General features: G+C 40.3%; 1 protein-coding gene across 3 annotated transcripts in view; it reads left to right on the forward strand.

The window, feature by feature from the left end:
- The first annotated feature begins 531 nt into the window (after nt 1-531).
- The window catches only part of PATZ1 (POZ/BTB and AT hook containing zinc finger 1), a 50,138-nt gene continuing 24,124 nt past the window's right edge, over nt 532-26,545 (forward strand). For 2 of the 3 annotated variants that reach the window (XM_075276107.1, XM_075276123.1), the window contains exons 1-2: nt 532-736; nt 1,430-2,617. In XM_075276107.1, coding sequence (XP_075132208.1) covers nt 1,470-2,617 — 1,148 coding nt within the window. In that variant the 5' untranslated portion in view covers nt 532-736; nt 1,430-1,469. Of the gene's footprint in view, nt 751-1,429; nt 2,618-26,545 lie in introns of all 3 variants that reach the window. The other variant, XM_075276115.1, reaches the window with a different exon arrangement.

Consider the following 26,545-nt stretch of genomic DNA (forward strand, 5'->3'; position numbering starts at 1 on the left):
ATAGATAGATAGATAGATAGATAGATAGATAGATAGATAGATAGATAATAGATAGATAATAGATAGATAATAGAAGATAGATAGATAATAGATAGATAGATAATAGAAGATAGATAGATAGATAGATAATAGATAGATAGATAGATAGATAGATAGATAGATAGATAGATAGACAGACAGACAGACAGATGAGGCACAGCTATGAATTATATCTCCCCATGATTTTGCAGCTAGAACTATCAGACATTGGGAAATGTTAAGCTTAATAAAAACTAGAAAGATTTTAGACAAGAAATGATTTTTTTCACTGGGAGTAAAGTGGGGGCATAGCTAGCAGTACATTATGGATGTAGACTACCTTGTGTCCATAGTGAATATGCATATTATTCCGGGAGGGGTGAGAGTGGGGGGGTCGGCATGTGCGGGGTCTCCTAGTCTGCACACAGGGGCGGGGGGGGGGGGGAGTGCTCACAGGGAGGGGGGACCGGGGGGCGGACACAGATTCTCAGCCTGGGGGGGGGGGGGATCAGACACAAAGAGGCTGCGGAGAATCCGGTCAGAGCTACCCCAGTGTCCGGTGCGGGGGGGTTCCGTGATCCGGTTGGGGGTCTCGGTTTCCGGGGTTGAGGAACGGATTGGATAGCGCGGCAACACACCGGGAACCTGCACCGGAGCTCCTAAAATCATCGGCCCGCGCAGCGCGCACCCGCGGAGGGCAAGGGGAGGAGCTACGCGGGTACGCGCACCCAGGTGACATCACCCCGAACCCCCAATATATTATCGGGGACCCTGCATAGAGCCCCTTAATAAATTTTCTGCTGGCCCTTTATAGCCAGGCCTCAACATACCAAGTGCACTTCCCGACAGTCACTGTCTTTCCCGCCCCCAAATGCCTCTGCTCCCCCAGACATTTACAGCCCCCACTTGAGTGAGCCTCCAGACCTGGAGGACATACTTGAGCACTATTCTTCACTCCTTACCTTATGTTATACTTATAACCCCCCTCCCCAAAAAATAAGTGTGCCTATTTTTAACTGGCAGGTGACCTCTGTGTGGTGTCCCTTGCCATGATAGGGTTAACTGAAGTAACAAAGCATGTTCTGTGGCTCCGGCCATCACATAGGATGAAAGTTTCTTTATGGAGACTCTGCAATATTTCATTATTTCACATACTTCTTGAATATATGACTTGACATATATAAGCCAGTGCTGCTGCACCTCACTGGTGTAAAGAGAATATAAGGGATAAACTTTAGATTCGTAAAGATGAATAAGGGTGTTTGGTCTCATGTGATAGTGAATACATATATACATATATACTAATATATATAATATAAATGCACTTCATTATTTCTGTATAATTTTATGTTTCTGTCTCTTTAGAACTGTTTAAATCACCTTACTGCATTAGTTTTTCATCCTCTCTTAGGTCTACAATTGCATTCCTTTGGATTCACGTCCTGCTTAAGATGGAGCGTTTGGCGGAGGGCTGTGGGCCATCATGCTTCACCTATCAGGTGCGCCAACACAGCTCTGATGTCCTCAATCAACTCAACCAGCAACGCAAGAGCGGTGGGCGCTTTTGTGATGTGGTTCTACGTGTCGGAGAGGATAGTTTTCCTGCCCACCGTGCTGTTTTAGCTGCCTGCAGTCAGTACTTTGAGTCTGTTCTTGGAGAAACAGAGGGGCCAACTCCACGAGAGCTTGAGATGCACACGATCAGCTCCAAGGTTTTTGGTGACATTTTGGACTTTGCATATACTGCTCGCATCATTATCCGACTGGAGAGTTTTCCAGAGCTAATGACTGCTGCCAAGTTTTTGTTAATGCGTTCAGTTATTGATATTTGCCAAGAGGTCATTAAGCAGTCCAATGTCCAAATCTTGGTGCCCCCTACACGACCAGAACTCATGCTTTTTCGATCAGGGGCTTCTGATCTTGGCTTTCCATTGGACATGACTAATGGGACTGTTATGAGTGGCTCAGGCATTGCAGGGTCCTTGGGGGATGATGAAGAAGATTCTGTTCGTCCTGGTCCAGCAGTACCAAGTCAAGCTTCTCTTCTAGCACTGGGTGGTTCATCACAAATTCTTCCATCTCAGTACCAAGTGGGAGCACAAGTGGGACTTGGAAGTAAAAGAGGTCGTGGCAGACCAAGAAAGCCCAGTGTTCTAGACTCTGTACTATTTGGAGCAGTAGGTGGCTTGCGGGATGGAGGGGTACTTCCTTGTGGACTTTGTGATAAAGTCTTTACAGATCCTATACGACTGCGCCAGCATGAAGCGCAGCATGGAGTTACCAGTTTGCAGTTGGGATATGGAGACTTACAAGCTCCTCGTATTGGGGAGAATGGACTAACCCAGGAGGAAACAGGGACCCCTAGAAAAAGAAATCGAGCAAGAAAACAGGTTGCTTGTGATTTGTGTGGGAAGATTTTTCGAGATGTGTACCATCTGAATAGACACAAGCTGTCTCACTCTGGAGAGAAGCCATATTCTTGTCCTGTATGTGGACTACGGTTCAAACGTAAAGACCGTATGTCCTACCATGTACGCTCACATGATGGCTCAGTTGGAAAGCCCTACATATGTCAGAGTTGTGGAAAGGGATTCTCAAGGTGAGTTCACTCAACATGGTTTCTGGGGGAATGTTGACACTTTGACACATATTTACCAGTGGTTTCACATCCATCTACAAAAACACAATGGGGTAATATTTATTAAGACTGACATTTCCTAGGGTGGTACAAGATGCTCCTAAATTATTAAGACGCGCCGACGTCTTGATAATTTTGGACTGCAATGGGAAACATCAGCCACGGTGTCCGCAGCAGAAACCTCCGGATGAGTTTTAATATCTGCCAGGGTTGTGCATGATAAAACTACCACAGGTTTGCATGTTGGTATAATCGCATTCAGAAGGTTTCTGCATTGAACCTGTGGCAAGAAGTAACACAATGGGGAGAAGATACTAAGTCTAGCGTTTCCTTGTCAGTCCTAATTTATTCCCTTACAGGAACCAGACACACTTGAATTAATAATATTAGTATGATGGAGGTCATGTGCCCCAGAACTCAAGCTGGCATAGATTCCTGATATAGCTTATGGGGCAATTATAATAAATTTAACTAACCGAAGGCATCCCTGGCCCCCCCTTAGGTTTCCGCCACTGCCCACTTAAAAAGTGGCAAGTGCGGTGAGGGGATGAGATGTGCATTGTGCACCTAATATGCACCAAGTTGAGGTACAGTTTTAGCCACCTTTTGTGGCAGAGGAGTAGTAAATGTGGGTCAGTGCCCCATTCCTGCTGAAATAAGTCCTGTGTGTGGGACAATCCCATTAGAAAACAATGGTAGGCAGTGAGACACATGTAAGAGGTGTTTTTTGACACAAATGTCATCCCAAAATCTAAGGTATAAATGCTGTGTGGACATACTGTAAAACAATTTAGTTATACAACTATGACAAAAATATAAGTGAGAAATTTTCGGTGCAATCAAACATCTGAGAGATGGTCATTATGCATAATATATGGTAGAACTAAAAATGTATCATAGAAAATCTGGTCTGTATAATGAGGGGGGCTTCTCAAGGAAGTGTACAGGTGGCCCTCAAAGTCCAAGACCAATCGGGTAGCAGAGGAGTGGGGTAAGGCGTGCACAAACCAGCTGGACATAAATTCTTCCAGAACCTCTATGGACAAGGCACTACGCGTTTCGGGCATTAGCCCTTTCTCAAGTGCATATAATCTGTTTAAATCGTCTGCAGCGTCTTGGACTTTGAGGGCCACCTGTACATTTAATTTTTGGCTGTCGCAAGGGGACTAGCTGCTGCCACCACACTTTAATTTTGTGTGCTAATAGTGTTGTGATTTGTCACATCACAACAAGGTAAGGGGCTTTAAGTTATGCCTCTTGCCTCATCTTATCGGGAATACTACACTATTGGCGCTCAGTGTCTCTCTCTTTTCTTTTTTCTCAAGGAAGTGGTCACTGCAGCACTATGTACTGATAATTGTTGCACAATGTACAGTAACTCAAAAATGGAGATTGTATGTTACTGTTTGATGTAGAAGTGTGTACATGGTTCAGATTAAAGGCTTCAGAAGGAAAGAGGGGTGAAGTGGGTAGAGGGCAGAGTTTTATTAAAATTTAGACAAAGTACATTATGTTCTGGTCATAGATCCCATCTAAGTCTCACCCATTGCATTGTGCGATCCAAGTGCACTTTGCACTGTTTACAGAGCTGTGTGAACAGAACCTTAGTGTCCACATTGCAGTGCATTTGTTTACCCTTGAAATGCTTTTAAGAAAGTGCACATATGTGTAATATTTGCTTTTGCAATGTATATGTAGCTTGATCTTAACTCTATCTAGTGGTAAACGATCCAATAGTGATACCATATGAAAATGACAGGTTCTATATCGTTGCTATAAGCCATATTTTATATTGACACATGATTACATATCTATATTATAACTATTCCTCTTCTGTGTGCATATCTGCCTGCGATTGTAATGGAAGTTGTTTGCTTGCAAAACACTGTCAGCTCCCCACACCCCCCTTATTTTAATTTGCCCATGGGACGCCATCTCAGAATGTGTGCACCAGGGGCCCCCCACCCAAATGGAGGATTGCAGACTGCATGCACTGATTGGTCAGAATGAGATAGGGAGGGGTGCCAGAAGAACTACAAAGACACACTCTCCTCCCCAACAGGAAAATGTGGTCTGTACCCTCCTCCGTGCAAAGGACAGAGGGACACAGAAAGATAGGGGAGGGTGTAACAGCGAGGCTGCAACTATCACTGAGCTTGTGTGGGTGGATGAGAGAGAAGCAGCGGAGACATACCCATACACACAGCTTTTTACAGATAATAATGTTGGGAAAATCAAGTGGCAAAGCTTCTCAATTAGCTTTTCGGGGAATTGTTGCAGAAATGTCTGGCATAAATTTAGTTCCATTCATCCGAATGGGATTATGTTTGTAATATGTATGGATTTTTGCCAGTCCTATTTAAATGAATAGAAGATTTGCTGAAATTTCGGCGAAAAAACTGCAACATGTGAATGTACGCTTCTTTTATGCTGGGCTTGATCTGCAAGTCTTTATCTTTTTATCTAATATCACCTATTTCAGTACTGTATTGTCATAACAAGTATGGCCTCCTATCCTATTTATCTACAGTGATCTGTTATTACAACAGCTGCCATATTCCACTGCTCTGTACAGGGGTGGTCAATTATTAACTTCATGCAAAGCTCAAAAGAGCAATAACCATTAGGGCTACTTATTCTGTAGCTACTTGTGGCAGTGATGATATATGTCTAGATTTTATATGATATAAATTGACTGTGAGTACACTTGCTATCAAAATTGTTCAAGATCCAATGCAAAATAGGTTTATTATAAGCAAAGTTTACCATTTTCAGCTATTTGGAAAAAAAATAGTCAAGAACACTTTAACCCCTTCCCAATATCTGGTGTAATAGTACAGTGGATGCTGGGTCTTTAAAGATAGCAGCCACCATAGCTCCGTAGCTAATTCCCCCCCCCTCTTCCCCCAAAATTTAAAAAATGTCCATAGCTTTCATGTAGCAGGACAGTTCCCGTACGGCAAAATCACGAAAGCCAACCTGTTCTATGACAGCTGGGAGTTTTCTGGAGGAAAGAATATTACGATTAAGAAGGCCTCAATAGTAACACAACAAGTCGCCCATAGACTGCACTACAATTGTAAGTCTATGGGACTTGCAATCAAATTATTGCAGGTTCAAGCCCCCTATGGGGGCTAATAAAATATTAAATTAAATAAAGTTTTGCCTCTGAGAAAAATATAAATAGTATATAGTGTGTCACCCCCTTATAACTACCTCCAGGTATATAGTGTGTCACATCCCTTATAACTATATCCAAGTATATAGTGTGTCACCCCCTTATAACTACATCCAGGTATATAGTGTGTCACATCCCTTATAACTACCTCCAGGTATATAGTGTGTCACATCCCTTATAACTACCTCCAGGTATATATAGTGTGTCACATCCCTTATAACTACATCCAGGTATATAGTGTGTCACATCTCTTATAACTGCCTCCAGGTATATAGTGTGTCACATCCCTTATAACTGCCTCCAGGTATATAGTGTGTCACATCCCTTATAACTACCTCCAGGTATATAGTGTGTCACATCCCTTATAACTACCTCCAGGTATATAGTGTGTCACATCCCTTATAACTACCTCCAGGTATATAGTGTGTCACATCCCTTATAACTACCTCCAGGTATATAGTGTGTCACATCCCTTATAACTACCTCCAGGTATATAGTGTATCACATCCCTTATAACTGCCTCCAGGTATATAGTGTATCACATCCATTATAACTGCCTCCAGGTATATACTGTGTCACATCCCTTATAACTACATCCAGGTATATAGTGTGTCACATCCCTTATAACTACATCCAGGTATATAGTGTGTCACATCCCTTATAACTACATCCAGGTATATAGTGTGTCACATCCCTTATAACTACCTCCAGGTATATAGTGTGTCACATCCCTTATAACTACATCCAGGTATATAGTGTGTCACATCCCTTATAACTACCTCCAGGTATATAGTGTATCACATCCCTTATAACTGCCTCCAGGTATAAAGTGTGTCACATCCCTTATAACTACCTCCAGGTATATAGTGTGTCACATCCCTTATAACTACCTCCAGGTATATATTGTGTCACATCCCTTATAACTACCTCCAGGTATATAGTGTGTCACATCCCTTATAACTGCATCCAGGTACATAGTGTGTCACATCCCTTATAACTACATCCAGGTATATAGTGTGTCACATCCCTTATAACTACCTCCAGGTATATAGTGTGTCACATCTCTTATAACTGCCTCCAAGTATATAGTGTGTCACATCCCTTATAACTACATCCAGGTATATAGTGTGTCACATCCCTTATAACTACATCCAGGTATATAGTGTGTCACATCCCTTATAACTGCCTCCAAGTATATAGTGTGTCACATCCCTTATAACTACATCCAGGTATATAGTGTGTCACATCCCTTATAACTACATCCAGGTATATAGTGTGTCACATCCCTTATAACTACATCCAGGTATATAGTGTGTCGCATCCCTTATAACTACATCCAGGTATATAGTGTGTCACATCCCTTATAACTACATCCAGGTATATAGTGTGTCACATCCCTTATAACTACATCCAGGTATATAGTGTGTGACATCCCTTATAACTACCTCCAGGTATATAGTGTGTCACATCCCTTATAACTACATCCAGGTATATAGTGTGTCACATCCCTTATAACTACATCCAGGTATATAGTGTGTCACATCCCTTATAACTACCTCTAGGTATATAGTTTGTCACATCCCTTATAACTACACACAGGTATATAGTGTGTCACATCCCTTATAACTACATCCAGGTATATAGTGTGTCACATCCCTTATAACTACATCCAGGTATATAGTGTGTCACATCCCTTATAACTACCTCCAGGTATATAGTGTGTCACATCCCTTATAACTACATCCAGGTATATAGTGTGTCACATCTCTTATAACTAACTCCAGGTATATAGTGTGTCACATCCATTATAACTACCTCCAGGTATATAGTGTGTCACATCCCTTATAACTGCCTCCAGGTATATAGTGTGTCACATCCCTTATAACTACCTCCAGGTATATAGTGTGTCACATCCCTTATTACTACCTCCAGATATATAGTGTGTCACATCTCTTATAACTACCTCCAGGTATATAGTGTGTCACATCCCTTATAACTACATCCAGGTATATAGTGTGTCACATCCCTTATAACTGCCTCCAGGTATATAGTGTGTCACATCCCTTATAACTGCCTCCAGGTATATAGTGTGTCACATCCCTTATAACTACATCCAGGTATATAGTGTGTCACATCCCTTATAACTACCTCCAGGTATATAGTGTGTCACATCCCTTATAACTGCCTGCAGGTATATAGTGTGTCACATCTCTTATAACTACATACAGGTATATAGTGTGTCACATCCCTTATAACTACATCCAGGTATATAGTGTGTCACATCCCTTATAACTACCTCCAGGTATATAGTGTGTCACATCTCTTATAACTGCCTCCAGGTATATAGTGTGTCACATCCCTTATAACTACCTCCAGGTATATAGTGTGTCACATCCCTTATAACTACCTCCAGGTATATAGTGTGTCACATCCCTTATAACTACCTCCAGGTATATATTGTGTCACATCCCTTATAACTACCTCCAGGTATATAGTGTGTCACATCCCTTATAACTGCATCCAGGTACATAGTGTGTCGCATCCCTTATAACTACATCCAGGTATATAGTGTGTCACATCCCTTATAACTGCCTCCAAGTATATAGTGTGTCACATCCCTTATAACTACATCCAGGTATATAGTGTGTCACATCCCTTATAACTACATCCAGGTATATAGTGTGTCACATCCCTTATAACTACATCCAGGTATATAGTGTGTCGCATCCCTTATAACTACATCCAGGTATATAGTGTGTCACATCCCTTATAACTACATCCAGGTATATAGTGTGTCACATCCCTTATAACTACATCCAGGTATATAGTGTGTGACATCCCTTATAACTACCTCCAGGTATATAGTGTGTCACATCCCTTATAACTACATCCAGGTATATAGTGTGTCACATCCCTTATAACTACATCCAGGTATATAGTGTGTCACATCCCTTATAACTACCTCTAGGTATATAGTTTGTCACATCCCTTATAACTACACACAGGTATATAGTGTGTCACATCCCTTATAACTACATCCAGGTATATAGTGTGTCACATCCCTTATAACTACCTCCAGGTATATAGTGTGTCACATCCCTTATAACTACATCCAGGTATATAGTGTGTCACATCTCTTATAACTAACTCCAGGTATATAGTGTGTCACATCCATTATAACTACCTCCAGGTATATAGTGTGTCACATCCCTTATAACTGCCTCCAGGTATATAGTGTGTCACATCCCTTATAACTACCTCCAGGTATATAGTGTGTCACATCCCTTATTACTACCTCCAGATATATAGTGTGTCACATCTCTTATAACTACCTCCAGGTATATAGTGTGTCACATCCCTTATAACTACATCCAGGTATATAGTGTGTCACATCCCTTATAACTGCCTCCAGGTATATAGTGTGTCACATCCCTTATAACTGCCTCCAGGTATATAGTGTGTCACATCTCTTATAACTACATCCAGGTATATAATGTGTCACATCCCTTATAACTACATCCAGGTATATAGTGTGTCACATCCCTTATAACTACATCCAGGTATATAGTGTGTCACATCCCTTATAACTGCCTCCAGGTATATAGTGTGTCACATCCCTTATAACTACCTCCAGGTATATAGTGTGTCACATCCCTTATAACTACATCCAGGTATATAGTGTGTCACATCCCTTATAACTGCCTCCAGGTATATAGTGTGTCACATCCCTTATAACTACCTCCAGGTATATAGTGTGTCACATCCCTTATAACTACATCCAGGTATATAGTGTGTCACATCCCTTATAACTGCCTCCAGGTATATAGTGTGTCACATCCCTTATAACTACCTCCAGGTATATAGTGTGTCACATCTCTTATAACTGCCTCCTGGTATATAGTGTGTCGCATCCCTTATAACTACCTCCAGGTATATAGTGTGTCACATCCCTTATAACTACATCCAGGTATATAGTGTGTCACATCCCTTATAACTACCTCCAGGTATATAGTGTGTCACATCTCTTATAACTACATCCAGGTATATAGTGTGTCACATCCCTTATAACTGCCTCCAGGTATATAGTGTGTCACATCCCTTATAACTGGCTCCAGGTATATAGTGTGTCACATCCCTTATAACTACCTCCAGGTATATAGTGTGTCACATCCCTTATAACTACATCCAGGTATATAGTGTGTCACATCCCTTATAACTACCTCCAGGTATATAGTGTGTCACATCCCTTATAACTACATCCAGGTATATAGTGTGTCACATCCCTTATAACTACCTCCAGGTATATAGTGTGTCACATCCCTTATAACTACCTCCAGGTATATAGTGTGTCACATCTCTTATAACTACCTCCAGGTATATAGTGTGTCACATCCCTTATAACTACATCCAGGTATATAGTGTGTCACATCCCTTATAACTACCTCCAGGTATATAGTGTGTCACATCTCTTATAACTACCTCCAGGTATATAGTGTGTCACATCCCTTATAACTACCTCCAGGTATATAGTGTGTCACATCCCTTATAACTACATCCAGGTATATAGTGTGTCACATCCCTTATAACTGCCTCCAGGTATATAGTGTGTCACATCCCTTATAACTACATCCAGGTATATAGTGTGTCACATCCCTTATAACTACCTCCAAGTATATAGTGTGTTACATCCATTATAACTGCCTCCAGGTATATAGTGTGTCACATCCCTTATAACTACACACAGGTATATAGTGTGTCACATCCCTTATAACTACCTCCAGGTATATAGTGTGTCACATCTCTTATAACTGCCTCCAGGTATATAGTGTGTCGCATCCCTTATAACTACCTCCAGGTATATAGTGTGTCACATCCCTTATAACTACATCCAGGTATATAGTGTGTCACATCCCTTATAACTACCTCCAGGTATATAGTGTGTCACATCTCTTATAACTACATCCAGGTATATAGTGTGTCACATCCCTTATAACTACATCCAGGTATATAGTGTGTCACCCCCTTATAACTACCTCCAGGTATATAGTGTGTCACATCCCTTATAACTACATCCAGGTATATAGTGTGTCACATCCCTTATAACTGCCTCCAGGTATATAGTGTGTCACATCCCTTATAACTGGCTCCAGGTATATAGTGTGTGACATCCCTTATAACTACCTCCAGGTATATAGTGTGTCACATCCCTTATAACTACATCCAGGTATATAGTGTGTCACATCCCTTATAACTGCCTCCAGGTATATAGTGTGTCACATCCCTTATAACTACCTCCAGGTATATAGTGTGTCACATCCCTTATAACTACCTCCAAGTATATAGTGTGTTACATCCATTATAACTACCTCCAGGTATATAGTGTGTCACATCCCTTATAACTGCCTCCAGGTATATAGTGTGTCACATCCCTTATAACTACATCCAGGTATATAGTGTGTCACATCCCTTATAACTACACACAGGTATATAGTGTGTCACATCCCTTATAACTACATCCAGGTATATAGTGTGTCACATCCCTTATAACTGCCTCCAAGTATATAGTGTGTCACATCCCTTATAACTACATCCAGGTATATAGTGTGTCACATCCCTTATAACTACACACAGGTATATAGTGTGTCACATCCCTTATAACTACATCCAGGTATATAGTGTGTCACATCCCTTATAACTACATCCAGGTATATAGTGTGTCACATCCCTTATAACTACATCCAGGTATATAGTGTGTCACATCCCTTATAACTACTTCCAGGTATATAGTGTGTCACATCCCTTATAACTACCTCCAGGTATATAGTGTGTCACATCCCTTATAACTACTTCCAGGTATAAAGTGTGTCACATCCCTTATAACTGCCTCCAGGTATATAGTGTGTCACATCCCTTATAACTACCTCCAGGTATATAGCGTGTCACATCCCTTATAACTACATCCAGGTATATAGTGTGTCACATCCCTTATAACTACCTCCAGGTATATAGTGTGTCACATCCCTTATAACTGCCTGCAGGTATATAGTGTGTCACATCTCTTATAACTACATCCAGGTATATAGTGTGTCACATCCCTTATAACTACATCCAGGTATATAGTGTGTCACCCCCTTATAACTACCTCCAGGTATATAGTGTGTCACATCCCTTATAACTACCTCCAGGTATATAGTGTGTCACATCCCTTATAACTACCTCCAGGTATATAGTGTGTCACATCCCTTATAACTACATCCAGGTATATAGTGTGTCACATCCCTTATAACTACCTCCAGGTATAAAGTGTGTCACATCCCTTATAACTACCTCCAGGTATATAGTGTGTCACATCCCTTATAAATACATCCAGGTATATAGTGTGTCACATCCCTTATAAATACATCCAGGTATATAGTGTGTCACATCCCTTATAACTACCTCCAGGTATATAGTGTGTCACATCCCTTATAAATACATCCAGGTATATAGTGTGTCACATCCCTTATAACTGCCTCCAGGTATATAGTGTGTCACATCCCTTATAACTACATCCAGGTATATAGTGTGTCACATCCCTTATAACTGCATCCAGGTATATAGTGTGTCACATCCCTTATAACTACCTCCAGGTATATAGTGTGTCACATCTCTTATAACTACATCCAGGTATATAGTGTGTCACATCCCTTATAACTACATCCAGGTATATAGTGTGTCACATCTCTTATAACTACATCCAGGTATATAGTGTGTCACATCCCTTATAACTACATCCAGGTATATAGTGTGTCACATCTCTTATAACTACATCCAGGTATATAGTGTGTCACATCCCTTATAACTACATCCAGGTATATAGTGTGTCACCCCCTTATAACTACATCCAGGTATATAGTGAGTCACATCCCTTATAACTACCTCCAGGTATATAGTGTGTCACATCCCTTATAACTGCCTCCAGGTATATAGTGTGTCACATCCCTTATAACTGCCTCCAGGTATATAGTGTGTCACATCCCTTATAACTACCTCCAGGTATATAGTGTGTCACATCCCTTATAACTACCTCCAGGTATATTATGTGTCACATCCCTTATAACTACATCCAGGTATATAGTGTGTCACATCCCTTATAACTACATCCAGGTATATAGTGTGTCACATCCCTTATAACTACCTCCAGGTATATAGTGTGTCACATCCCTTATTACTACCTCCAGGTATATAGTGTATCACATCCCTTATAACTACATCCAGGTATATAGTGAGTCACATCCCTTATAACTACCTCCAGGTATATAGTGTGTCACATCCCTTATAACTGCCTCCAGGTATATAGTGTGTCACATCCCTTATAACTGCCTCCAGGTATATAGTGTGTCACATCCCTTATAACTACCTCCAGGTATATAGTGTGTCACATCCCTTATAACTGCATCCAGGTATATAGTGTGTCACATCCCTTATAACTACCTCCAGGTATATAGTGTGTCACATCTCTTATAACTACATCCAGGTATATAGTGTGTCACCCCCTTATAACTACATCCAGGTATATAGTGTGTCACATCCCTTATAACTGCATCCAGGTATATAGTGTGTAACATCCCTTATAACTACATCCAGGTATATAGTGTGTCACCCCCTTATAACTACCTCCAGGTATATAGTGTGTCACATCCCTTATAACTGCCTCCAGGTATATAGTGTGTCACATCCCTTATAACTACATCCAGGTATATAGTGTGTCACATCTCTTATAACTACCTCCAGGTATATAGTGTGTCACATCCCTTATAACTACATCCAGATATATAGTGTGTCACATCCCTTATAACTACCTCCAGGTATATAGTGCGTCACATACCGTATAACTACCTCCAGATATATAGTGTGTCACATCTCTTATAACTACATCCAGGTACATAGTGTGTCACATCCCTTATAACTACATCCAGGTATATAGTGTGTCACATCCCTTATAACTACATCCAGGTACATAGTGTGTCACATCCCTTATAACTACATCCAGGTATATAGTGTGTCACATCCCTTATAACTACATCCAGGTATATAGTGTGTCACCCCCTTATAACTACATCCAGGTATATAGTGAGTCACATCCCTTATAACTACCTCCAGGTATATAGTGTGTCACATTCCTTATAACTACCTCCAGGTATATAGTGTGTCACCCCCTTATAACTACCTCCAGGTATATAGTGTGTCACATCCCTTATAACTGCCTCCAGGTATATAGTGTGTCACATCCCTTATAACTGCCTCCAGGTATATAGTGTGTCACATCCCTTATAACTACCTCCAGGTATATAGTGTGTCACCCCCTTATAACTACCTCCAGGTATATAGTGTGTCACATCCCTTATAACTACCTCCAGGTATATAGTGTGTCACATCCCTTATAACTACCTCCAGGTATATAGTGTGTCACCCCCTTATAACTACCTCCAGGTATATAGTGTGTCACATCCCTTATAACTACCTCCAGGTATATAGTGTGTCACATCCCTTATAACTACCTCCAGGTATATAGTGTGTCACATCCCTTATAACTGCCTCCAGGTATATAGTGTGTCACATCCCTTATAACTACATCCAGGTACATAGTGTGTCACATCCCTTATAACTACATCCAGGTATATAGTGTGTCACATCCCTTATAACTACCTCCAGGTATATAGTGTGTCACCCCATTATAACTACATCCAGGTATATAGTGTGTCACATCCCTTATAACTACCTCCAGGTATATAGTGTGTCACATCCCTTATAACTACATCCAGGTATATAGTGTGTCACCCCCTTATAACTACATCCAGGTATATAGTGAGTCACATCCCTTATAACTACCTCCAGGTATATAGTGTGTCACATTCCTTATAACTACCTCCAGGTATATAGTGTGTCACCCCCTTATAACTACCTCCAGGTATATAGTGTGTCACATCCCTTATAACTGCCTCCAGGTATATAGTGTGTCACATCCCTTATAACTACATCCAGGTATATAGTGTGTCACATCCCTTATAACTGCCTCCAGGTATATAGTGTGTCACATCCCTTATAACTACCTCCAGGTATATAGTGTGTCACATCCCTTATAACTACATCCAGGTATATAGCGTGTCACATTCCTTATAACTACCTCCAGGTATATAGTGTGTCACCCCCTTATAACTACCTCCAGGTATATAGTGTGTCACATCCCTTATAACTGCCTCCAGGTATATAGTGTGTCACATCCCTTATAACTGCGTCCAGGTATATAGTGTGTCACATCCCTTATAACTGCCTCCAGGTATATAGTGTGTCACATCCCTTATAACTACCTCCAGGTATATAGTGTGTCACATCCCTTATAACTACATCCAGGTATATAGCGTGTCACATCCCTTATAACTACCTCCAGGTATATAGTGTGTCACATCCCTTATAACTACATCCAGGTATATAGCGTGTCACATCCCTTATAACTGCCTCCAGGTATATAGTGTGTCACATCCATTATAACTACATCCAGATATATAGTGTGTCACATCTCTTATAACTACATCCAGGTATATAGTGTGTCACCCCCTTATAACTACATCCAGGTATATAGTGAGTCACATCCCTTATAACTACCTCCAGGTATATAGTGTGTCACATTCCTTATAACTACCTCCAGGTATATAGTGTGTCACCCCCTTATAACTACCTCCAGGTATATAGTGTGTCACATCCCTTATAACTGCCTCCAGGTATATAGTGTGTCACATCCCTTATAACTACATCCAGGTATATAGTGTGTCACATCCCTTATAACTGCCTCCAGGTATATAGTGTGTCACATCCCTTATAACTACATCCAGGTATATAGCGTGTCACATTCCTTATAACTACCTCCAGGTATATAGTGTGTCACCCCCTTATAACTACCTCCGGGTATATAGTGTGTCACATCCCTTATAACTGCCTCCAGGTATATAGTGTGTCACATCCCTTATAACTGCGTCCAGGTATATAGTGTGTCACATCCCTTATAACTGCCTCCAGGTATATAGTGTGTCACATCCCTTATAACTACCTCCAGGTATATAGTGTGTCACATCCCTTATAACTACATCCAGGTATATAGCGTGTCACATCCCTTATAACTACCTCCAGGTATATAGTGTGTCACATTCCTTATAACTACATCCAGGTATATAGTGTGTCACATCCCTTATAACTACATCCAGGTATATAGTGTGTCACATCCCTTATAACTACATCCAGGTATATAGTGTGTCACATCCCTTATAACTACCTCCAGGTATATAGTGTGTCACATCCCTTATAACTACATCCAGGTATATAGTGTGTCACATCCCTTATAACTGCCTCCAGGTATATAGTGTGTCACATCCCTTATAACTACATCCAGGTATATAGTGTGTCACATCCCTTATAACTACATCCAGGTATATAGTGTGTCACATCCCTTATAACTGCCTCCAGGTATATAGTGTGTCACATCCCTTATAACTACCTCCAGGTATATAGTGTGTCACATCCCTTATAACTACATCCAGGTATATAGTGTGTCACATCCCTTATAACTGCCTCCAGGTATATAGTGTGTCACATCCCTTATAACTACATCCAGGTATATAGTGTGTCACATCCCTTATAACTGCCTCCAGGTATATAGTGTGTCATATCCCTTATAACTACCTCCAGGTATATAGTGTGTCACATCCCTTATAACTACATCCAGGTATATAGTGTGTCACCCCCTTATAACTACATCCAGGTATATAGTGTGTCACATCCCTTATAACTACATCCAGGTATATAGTGTGTCACATCCCTTATAACTGCCTCCAGGTATATAGTGTGTCACATCCCTTATAACTACATCCAGGTATATAGTGTGTCACATCCCTTATAACTGCCTCCAGGTATATAGTGTGTCACATCCCTTATAACTACATCCAGGTATATAGTGTGTCACATCCCTTATAACTGCCTCCAGGTATATAGTGTGTCATATCCCTTATAACTACCTCCAGGTATATAGTGTGTCACATCCCTTATAACTGCCTCCAGGTATATAGTGTGTCACATCCATTATAACTACATCCAGATATATAGTGTGTCACATCTCTTATAACTACATCCAGGTATATAGTGTGTCACCCCCTTATAACTACATCCAGGTATATAGTGAGTCACATCCCTTATAACTACCTCCAGGTATATAGTGTGTCACATTCCTTATAACTACCTCCAGGTATATAGTGTGTCACCCCCTTATAACTACCTCCAGGTATATAGTGTGTCACATCCCTTATAACTGCCTCCAGGTATATAGTGTGTCACATCCCTTATAACTACATCCAGGTATATAGTGTGTCACATCCCTTATAACTGCCTCCAGGTATATAGTGTGTCACATCCCTTATAACTACCTCCAGGTATATAGTGTGTCACATCCCTTATAACTACATCCAGGTATATAGCGTGTCACATTCCTTATAACTACCTCCAGGTATATAGTGTGTCACCCCCTTATAACTACCTCCAGGTATATAGTGAGTCACATCCCTTATAACTACCTCCAGGTATATAGTGTGTCACATCCCTTATAACTGCCTCCAGGTATATAGTGTGTCACATCCCTTATAACTGCGTCCAGGTATATAGTGTGTCACATCCCTTATAACTGCCTCCAGGTATATAGTGTGTCACATCCCTTATAACTACCTCCAGGTATATAGTGTGTCACATCCCTTATAACTACATCCAGGTATATAGCGTGTCACATCCCTTATAACTACCTCCAGGTATATAGTGTGTCACATTCCTTATAACTACATCCAGGTATATAGTGTGTCACATCCCTTATAACTACATCCAGGTATATAGTGTGTCACATCCCTTATAACTACATCCAGGTATATAGTGTGTCACATCCCTTATAACTACCTCCAGGTATATAGTGTGTCACATCCCTTATAACTACATCCAGGTATATAGTGTGTCACATCCCTTATAACTGCCTCCAGGTATATAGTGTGTCACATCCCTTATAACTACATCCAGGTATATAGTGTGTCACATCCCTTATAACTGCCTCCAGGTATATAGTGTGTCACATCCCTTATAACTACCTCCAGGTATATAGTGTGTCACATCCCTTATAACTACATCCACGTATATAGTGTGTCACATCCCTTATAACTACATCCAGGTATATAGTGTGTCACATCCCCTATAACTGCCTCCAGGTATATAGTGTGTCACATCCCTTATAACTACCTCCAGGTATATAGTGTGTCACATCCCTTATAACTGCCTCCAGGTATATAGTGTGTCACATCCCTTATAACTACATCCAGGTATATAGTGTGTCACATCCCTTATAACTACATCCAGGTACATAGTGTGTCACATCCCTTATAACTACATCCAGGTATATAGTGTATCACATCCCTTATAACTACCTCCAGGTATATAGTGTGTCACATCCCTTATAACTACATCCAGGTATATAGTGTGTCACATCCCTTATAACTACATCCAGGTATATAGTGTGTCACATCCCTTATAACTGCCTCCAGGTATATAGTGTGTCACATCCATTATAACTACATCCAGATATATAGTGTGTCACATCTCTTATAACTACATCCAGGTATATAGTGTGTCACATCCCTTATAACTACCTCCAGGTATATAGTGTGTCACATCCCTTATAACTACATCCAGGTATATAGTGTGTCACATCCCTTATAACTACATCCAGGTATATAGTGTGTCACATCCCTTATAACTGCCTCCAGGTATATAGTGTGTCACATCCATTATAACTACATCCAGATATATAGTGTGTCACATCTCTTATAACAACATCCAGGTATATAGTGTGTCACATCCCTTATAACTACCTCCAGGTATATAGTGTGTCACATCCCTTATAACTGCCTCCAGGTATATAGTGTGTCACATCCCTTATAACTACATCCAGGTATATAGTGTGTCACATCCCTTATAACTACCTCCAGGTATATAGTGTGTCACATCCCTTATAACTACATCCAGGTACATAGTGTGTCACATCCCTTATAACTACATCCAGGTATATAGTGTGTCACATCCCTTATAACTACATCCAGGTATATAGTGTGTCACATCTCTTATAACTGCCTCCAGGTATATAGTGTGTCACATCTCTTATAACTGCCTCCAGGTATATAGTGTGTCACATCCCTTATAACTACCTCCAGGTATATAGTGTGTCACATCCCTTATAACTGCATCCAGGTATATAGTGTGTCACATCCATTATAACTACATCCAGGTATATAGTGTGTCACATCTCTTATAACTGCCTCCAGGTATATAGTGTGTCACATCCCTTATAACTACCTCCAGGTATATAGTGTGTCACATCCCTTATAACTACCTCCAGGTATATAGTGTGTCACATCCCTTATAACTGCCTCCAGATATATAGTGTGTCACATCTCTTATAACTACCTCCAGGTATATAGTGTGTCACATCCCTTATAACTACCTCCAGATATATAGTGTGTCACATCTCTTATAACTACCTCCAGGTATATAGTGTATCACATCCCTTATAACTACATCCAGGTATATAGTGTGTCACATCCCTTATAACTACATCCAGGTATATAGTGTGTCACATCTCTTATAACTGCCTCCAGGTATATAGTGTGTCACATCCCTTATAACTACCTCCAGATATATAGTGTGTCACATCTCTTATAACTACATCCAGGTACATAGTGTGTCACATCCCTTATAACTACATCCAGGTATATAGTGTGTCACATCCCTTATAACTACATCCAGGTATATAGTGTGTCACATCCCTTATAACTGCCTCCAGGTATATAGTGTGTCACATCCCTTATAACTACATCCAGGTATATAGTGTGTCACATCCCTTATATCTACATCCAGGTATATAGTGTGTCACATCCCTTATAACTACCTCCTGGTATATAGTGTGTCACATCCCTTATAACTACATCCAGGTACATAGTGTGTCACATCCCTTATAACTACATCCAGGTATATAGTGTGTCACATCTCTTATAACTGCCTCCAGGTATATAGTGTGTCACATCCCTTATAACTACCTCCAGATATATAGTGTGTCACATCTCTTATAACTACCTCCAGGTATATAGTGTGTCACATCCCTTATAACTACATCCAGGTACATAGTGTGTCACATGCCTTATAACTACATCCAGGTATATAGTGTGTCACATCCCTTATAACTACATCCAGGTATATAGTGTGTCACATCCCTTATAACTACATCCAGGTATATAGTGTGTCACATCCCTTATAACTACATCCAGGTATATAGTGTGTCACATCCCTTATAACTACATCTAGGTATATAGTGTGTCACATCCCTTATAACTACATCCAGGTATATAGTGTGTCACATCTCTTATAACTGCCTCCAGGTATATAGTGTGTCACATCCCTTATAACTACATCCAAGTATATAGTGTATCACATCCCTTATAACTGCCTCCAGGTATATAGTGTATCACATCCCTTATAACTACATCCAGGTATATAGTGTGTCACATCCCTTATAACTACCTCCAGGTATATAGTGTGTCACATCCATTATAACTACATCCAGGTATATAGTGTGTCACATCCCTTATAACTACATCCAGGTATATAGTGTGTCACATCCCTTATAACTACATCCAGGTATATAGTGTGTCACATCCCTTATAACTACCTCCAGATATATAGTGTGTCACATCTCTTATAACTACCTCCAGGTATATAGTGTGTCACATCCCTTATAACTACATCCAGGTATATAGTGTGTCACATCCCTTATAACTACATCCAGGTATATAGTGTGTCACCCCCTTATAACTACATCCAGGTATATAGTGAGTCACATCCCTTATAACTACCTCCAGGTATATAGTGTGTCACATTCCTTATAACTACCTCCAGGTATATAGTGTGTCACCCCCTTATAACTACCTCCAGGTATATAGTGTGTCACATCCCTTATAACTGCCTCCAGGTATATAGTGTGTCACATCCCTTATAACTGCCTCCAGGTATATAGTGTATCACATCCCTTATAACTACCTCCAGGTATATAGTGTGTCACATCCCTTATAACTACCTCCAGGTATATAGTGTGTCACATCCCTTATAACTGCCTCCAGATATATAGTGTGTCACATCTCTTATAACTACCTCCAGGTATATAGTGTGTCACATCCCTTATAACTACCTCCAGATATATAGTGTGTCACATCTCTTATAACTACCTCCAGGTATATAGTGTATCACATCCCTTATAACTACATCCAGGTATATAGTGTGTCACATCCCTTATAACTACATCCAGGTATATAGTGTGTCACATCTCTTATAACTGCCTCCAGGTATATAGTGTGTCACATCCCTTATAACTACCTCCAGATATATAGTGTGTCACATCTCTTATAACTACATCCAGGTACATAGTGTGTCACATCCCTTATAACTACATCCAGGTATATAGTGTGTCACATCCCTTATAACTACATCCAGGTATATAGTGTGTCACATCCCTTATAACTGCCTCCAGGTATATAGTGTGTCACATCCCTTATAACTACATCCAGGTATATAGTGTGTCACATCCCTTATATCTACATCCAGGTATATAGTGTGTCACATCCCTTATAACTACCTCCTGGTATATAGTGTGTCACATCCCTTATAACTACATCCAGGTACATAGTGTGTCACATCCCTTATAACTACATCCAGGTATATAGTGTGTCACATCTCTTATAACTGCCTCCAGGTATATAGTGTGTCACATCCCTTATAACTACCTCCAGATATATAGTGTGTCACATCTCTTATAACTACCTCCAGGTATATAGTGTGTCACATCCCTTATAACTACATCCAGGTACATAGTGTGTCACATGCCTTATAACTACATCCAGGTATATAGTGTGTCACATCCCTTATAACTACATCCAGGTATATAGTGTGTCACATCCCTTATAACTACATCTAGGTATATAGTGTGTCACATCCCTTATAACTACATCCAGGTATATAGTGTGTCACATCTCTTATAACTGCCTCCAGGTATATAGTGTGTCACATCCCTTATAACTACATCCAAGTATATAGTGTATCACATCCCTTATAACTGCCTCCAGGTATATAGTGTATCACATCCCTTATAACTACATCCAGGTATATAGTGTGTCACATCCCTTATAACTACCTCCAGGTATATAGTGTGTCACATCCATTATAACTACATCCAGGTATATAGTGTGTCACATCCCTTATAACTACATCCAGGTATATAGTGTGTCACATCCCTTATAACTACATCCAGGTATATAGTGTGTCACATCCCTTATAACTACCTCCAGATATATAGTGTGTCACATCTCTTATAACTACCTCCAGGTATATAGTGTGTCACATCCCTTATAACTACATCCAGGTATATAGTGTGTCACATCCCTTATAACTACATCCAGGTATATAGTGTGTCACCCCCTTATAACTACATCCAGGTATATAGTGAGTCACATCCCTTATAACTACCTCCAGGTATATAGTGTGTCACATTCCTTATAACTACCTCCAGGTATATAGTGTGTCACCCCCTTATAACTACCTCCAGGTATATAGTGTGTCACATCCCTTATAACTGCCTCCAGGTATATAGTGTGTCACATCCCTTATAACTGCCTCCAGGTATATAGTGTATCACATCCCTTATAACTACATCCAGGTATATAGTGTGTCACATCCCTTATAACTGCATCCAGGTATATAGTGTGTCACATCCCTTATAACTGCCTCCAGGTATATAGTGTGTCACATCCCTTATAACTACATCCAGGTATATAGTGTGTCACATCTCTTATAACTGCCTCCAGGTATATAGTGTGTCACATCCCTTATAACTACCTCCAGGTATATAGTGTGTCACATCCATTATAACTACATCCAGGTATATAGTGTGTCACATCCCTTATAACTACCTCCTGGTATATAGTGTGTCACATCCATTATAACTACATCCAGGTATATAGTGTGTCACATCCCTTATAACTACATCCAGGTATATAGTGTGTCACATCCCTTATAACTACATCCAGGTATATAGTGTGTCACATCCCTTATAACTACCTCCAGGTATATAGTGTGTCACATCCCTTATAACTACATCCAGGTATTTAGTGTGTCACATCCCTTATAACTGCCTCCAGGTATATAGTGTGTCACATCCCTTATAACTACATCCAGGTACATAGTGTGTCACATCCCTTATAACTACATCCAGGTATATAGTGTGTCACATCCCTTATAACTACATCCAGGTATATAGTGTGTCACATCCCTTATAACTGCCTCCAGGTATATAGTGTGTCACATCCCTTATAACTACATCCAGGTATATAGTGTGTCACATCCCTTATAACTGCATCCAGGTATATAGTGTGTCACATCCATTATAACTACATCCAGGTACATAGTGTGTCACATCCCTTATAACTACATCCAGGTATATAGTGTGTCACATCCCTTATAACTACATCCAGGTATATAGTGTGTCACATCCCTTATAACTGCCTCCAGGTATATAGTGTGTCACATCTCTTATTACTACATCCAGGTATATAGTGTGTCACATCCATTATAACTACATCCAGGTACATAGTGTGTCACATCCCTTATAACTACATCCAGGTATATAGTGTGTCACATCCCTTATAACTACCTCCAGGTATATAGTGTGTCACATCCCTTATAACTACCTCCAGGTATATAGTGTGTCACATCCCTTATAACTACATCCAGGTATATAGTGTGTCACATCCCTTATAACTACATCCAGGTATATAGTGTGTCACATCCCTTATAACTACCTCCAGGTATATAGTGTGTCACATCCCTTATAACTACCTCCAGATATATAGTGTGTCACATCTCTTATAACTACATCCAGGTATATAGTGTGTCACATCCCTTATAACTACCTCCAGGTATATAGTGTGTCACATCCCTTATAACTACCTCCTGGTATATAGTGTGTCACATCCCTTATAACTACATCCAGGTACATAGTGTGTCACATCCCTTATAACTACATCCAGGTATATAGTGTGTCACATCTCTTATAACTGCCTCCAGGTATATAGTGTGTCACATCCCTTATAACTACCTCCAGGTATATAGTGTGTCACATCCCTTATAACTACATCCAGGTATATAGTGTGTCACATCCCTTATAACTACATCCAGGTATATAGTGTGTCACATCCCTTATAACTACATCCAGGTATATAGTGTGTCACATCCCTTATAACTACATCCAGGTATATAGTGTGTCACATCCCTTATAACTACCTCCAGGTATATAGTGTGTCACATCCCTTATAACTACCTCCAGGTATATAGTGTGTCACATCCCTTATAACTACATCCAGGTATATAGCGTGTCACATCCCTTATAACTACATCCAGGTATATAGTGTGTCACATCCCTTATAACTACCTCCAGGTATATAGTGTGTCACATCCCTTATAACTGCCTCCAGGTATATAGTGTGTCACATCCCTTATAACTGCCTCCAGGTATATAGTGTGTCACATCCCTTATAACTGCCTCCAGGTATATAGTGTGTCACATCCCTTATAACTGCGTCCAGGTATATAGTGTGTCACATCCCTTATAACTGCCTCCAGGTATATAGTGTGTCACATCCCTTATAACTACATCCAGGTATATAGTGTGTCACATCCCTTATAACTGCCTCCAGGTATATAGTGTGTCACATCCCTTATAACTACATCCAGGTATATAGTGTGTCACATCCCTTATAACTACATCCAGGTATATAGTGTGTCACATCCCTTATAACTGCGTCCAGGTATATAGTGTGTCACATCCCTTATAACTACCTCCAGGTATATAGTGTGTCACATCCCTTATAACTGCCTCCAGGTATATAGTGTGTCACATCCCTTATAACTACATCCAGGTATATAGTGTGTCACATCCCTTATAACTGCCTCCAGGTATATAGTGTGTCACATCCCTTATAACTACATCCAGGTATATAGTGTGTCACATCCCTTATAACTACATCCAGGTATATAGTGTGTCACATCCCTTATAACTGCGTCCAGGTATATAGTGTGTCACATCCCTTATAACTGCCTCCAGGTATATAGTGTGTCACATCCCTTATAACTACATCCAGGTATATAGTGTGTCACATCCCTTATAACTACCTCCAGGTATATAGTGTGTCACATCCCTTATAACTACCTCCAGGTATATAGTGTGTCACATCCCTTATAACTACATCCAGGTATATAGTGTGTCACATCCCTTATAACTACATCCAGGTATATAGTGTGTCACATCCCTTATAACTGCCTCCAGGTATATAGTGTGTCACATCTCTTATAACTACATCCAGGTATATAGTGTGTCACATCCCTTATAACTACCTCCAGGTATATAGTGTGTCACATCCCTTATAACTACCTCCTGGTATATAGTGTGTCACATCCCTTATAACTACATCCAGGTACATAGTGTGTCACATCCCTTATAACTACATCCAGGTATATAGTGTGTCACATCCCTTATAACTACATCCAGGTATATAGTGTGTCACCCCCTTATAACTACCTCCAGGTATATAGTGTGTCACATCTCTTATAACTGCCTCCAGGTATATAGTGTGTCACATCCCTTATAACTACCTCCTGGTATATAGTGTGTCACATCCCTTATAACTACATCCAGGTACATAGTGTGTCACATCCCTTATAACTACATCCAGGTATATAGTGTGTCACATCCCTTATAACTACATCCAGGTATATAGTGTGTCACCCCCTTATAACTACCTCCAGGTATATAGTGTATCACATCCCCTATAACTGCCTCCAGGTATATAGTGTGTCACATCCCTTATAACTACCTCCAGGTATATAGTGTGTCACATCCCTTATAACTACATCCAGGTATATAGTGTGTCACATCCCTTATAACTACATCCAGGTATATAGTGTGTCACATCCCTTATAACTACCTCCAGGTATATAGTGTGTCACATCCCTTATAACTACATCCAGGTATATAGTGTGTCACATCCCTTATAACTACATCCAGGTATATAGTGTGTCACATCCCTTATAACTGCCTCCAGGTATATAGTGTGTCACATCCCTTATAACTACATCCAGGTATATAGTGTGTCACATCCCTTATAACTACATCCAGGTATATAGTGTGTCACATCCCTTATAACTACATCCAGGTACATAGTGTGTCACATCCCTTATAACTACCTCCAGATATATAGTGTGTCACATCTCTTATAACTACCTCCAGGTATATAGTGTGTCACATCCCTTATAACTACATCCAGGTATATAGTGTGTCACATCCCTTATAACTACATCCAGGTATATAGTGTGTCACATCTCTTATAACTGCCTCCAGGTATATAGTGTGTCACATCCCTTATAACTACCTCCAGATATATAGTGTGTCACATCCCTTATAACTACATCCAGGTATATAGTGTGTCACATCCCTTATAACTACATCCAGGTATATAGTGTGTCACATCCCTTATAACTACATCCAGGTATATAGT

Source organism: Leptodactylus fuscus, chromosome 1, assembly GCF_031893055.1.
Source record: "Leptodactylus fuscus isolate aLepFus1 chromosome 1, aLepFus1.hap2, whole genome shotgun sequence".
NCBI classification, from domain to species: Eukaryota; Metazoa; Chordata; class Amphibia; order Anura; family Leptodactylidae; genus Leptodactylus; species Leptodactylus fuscus.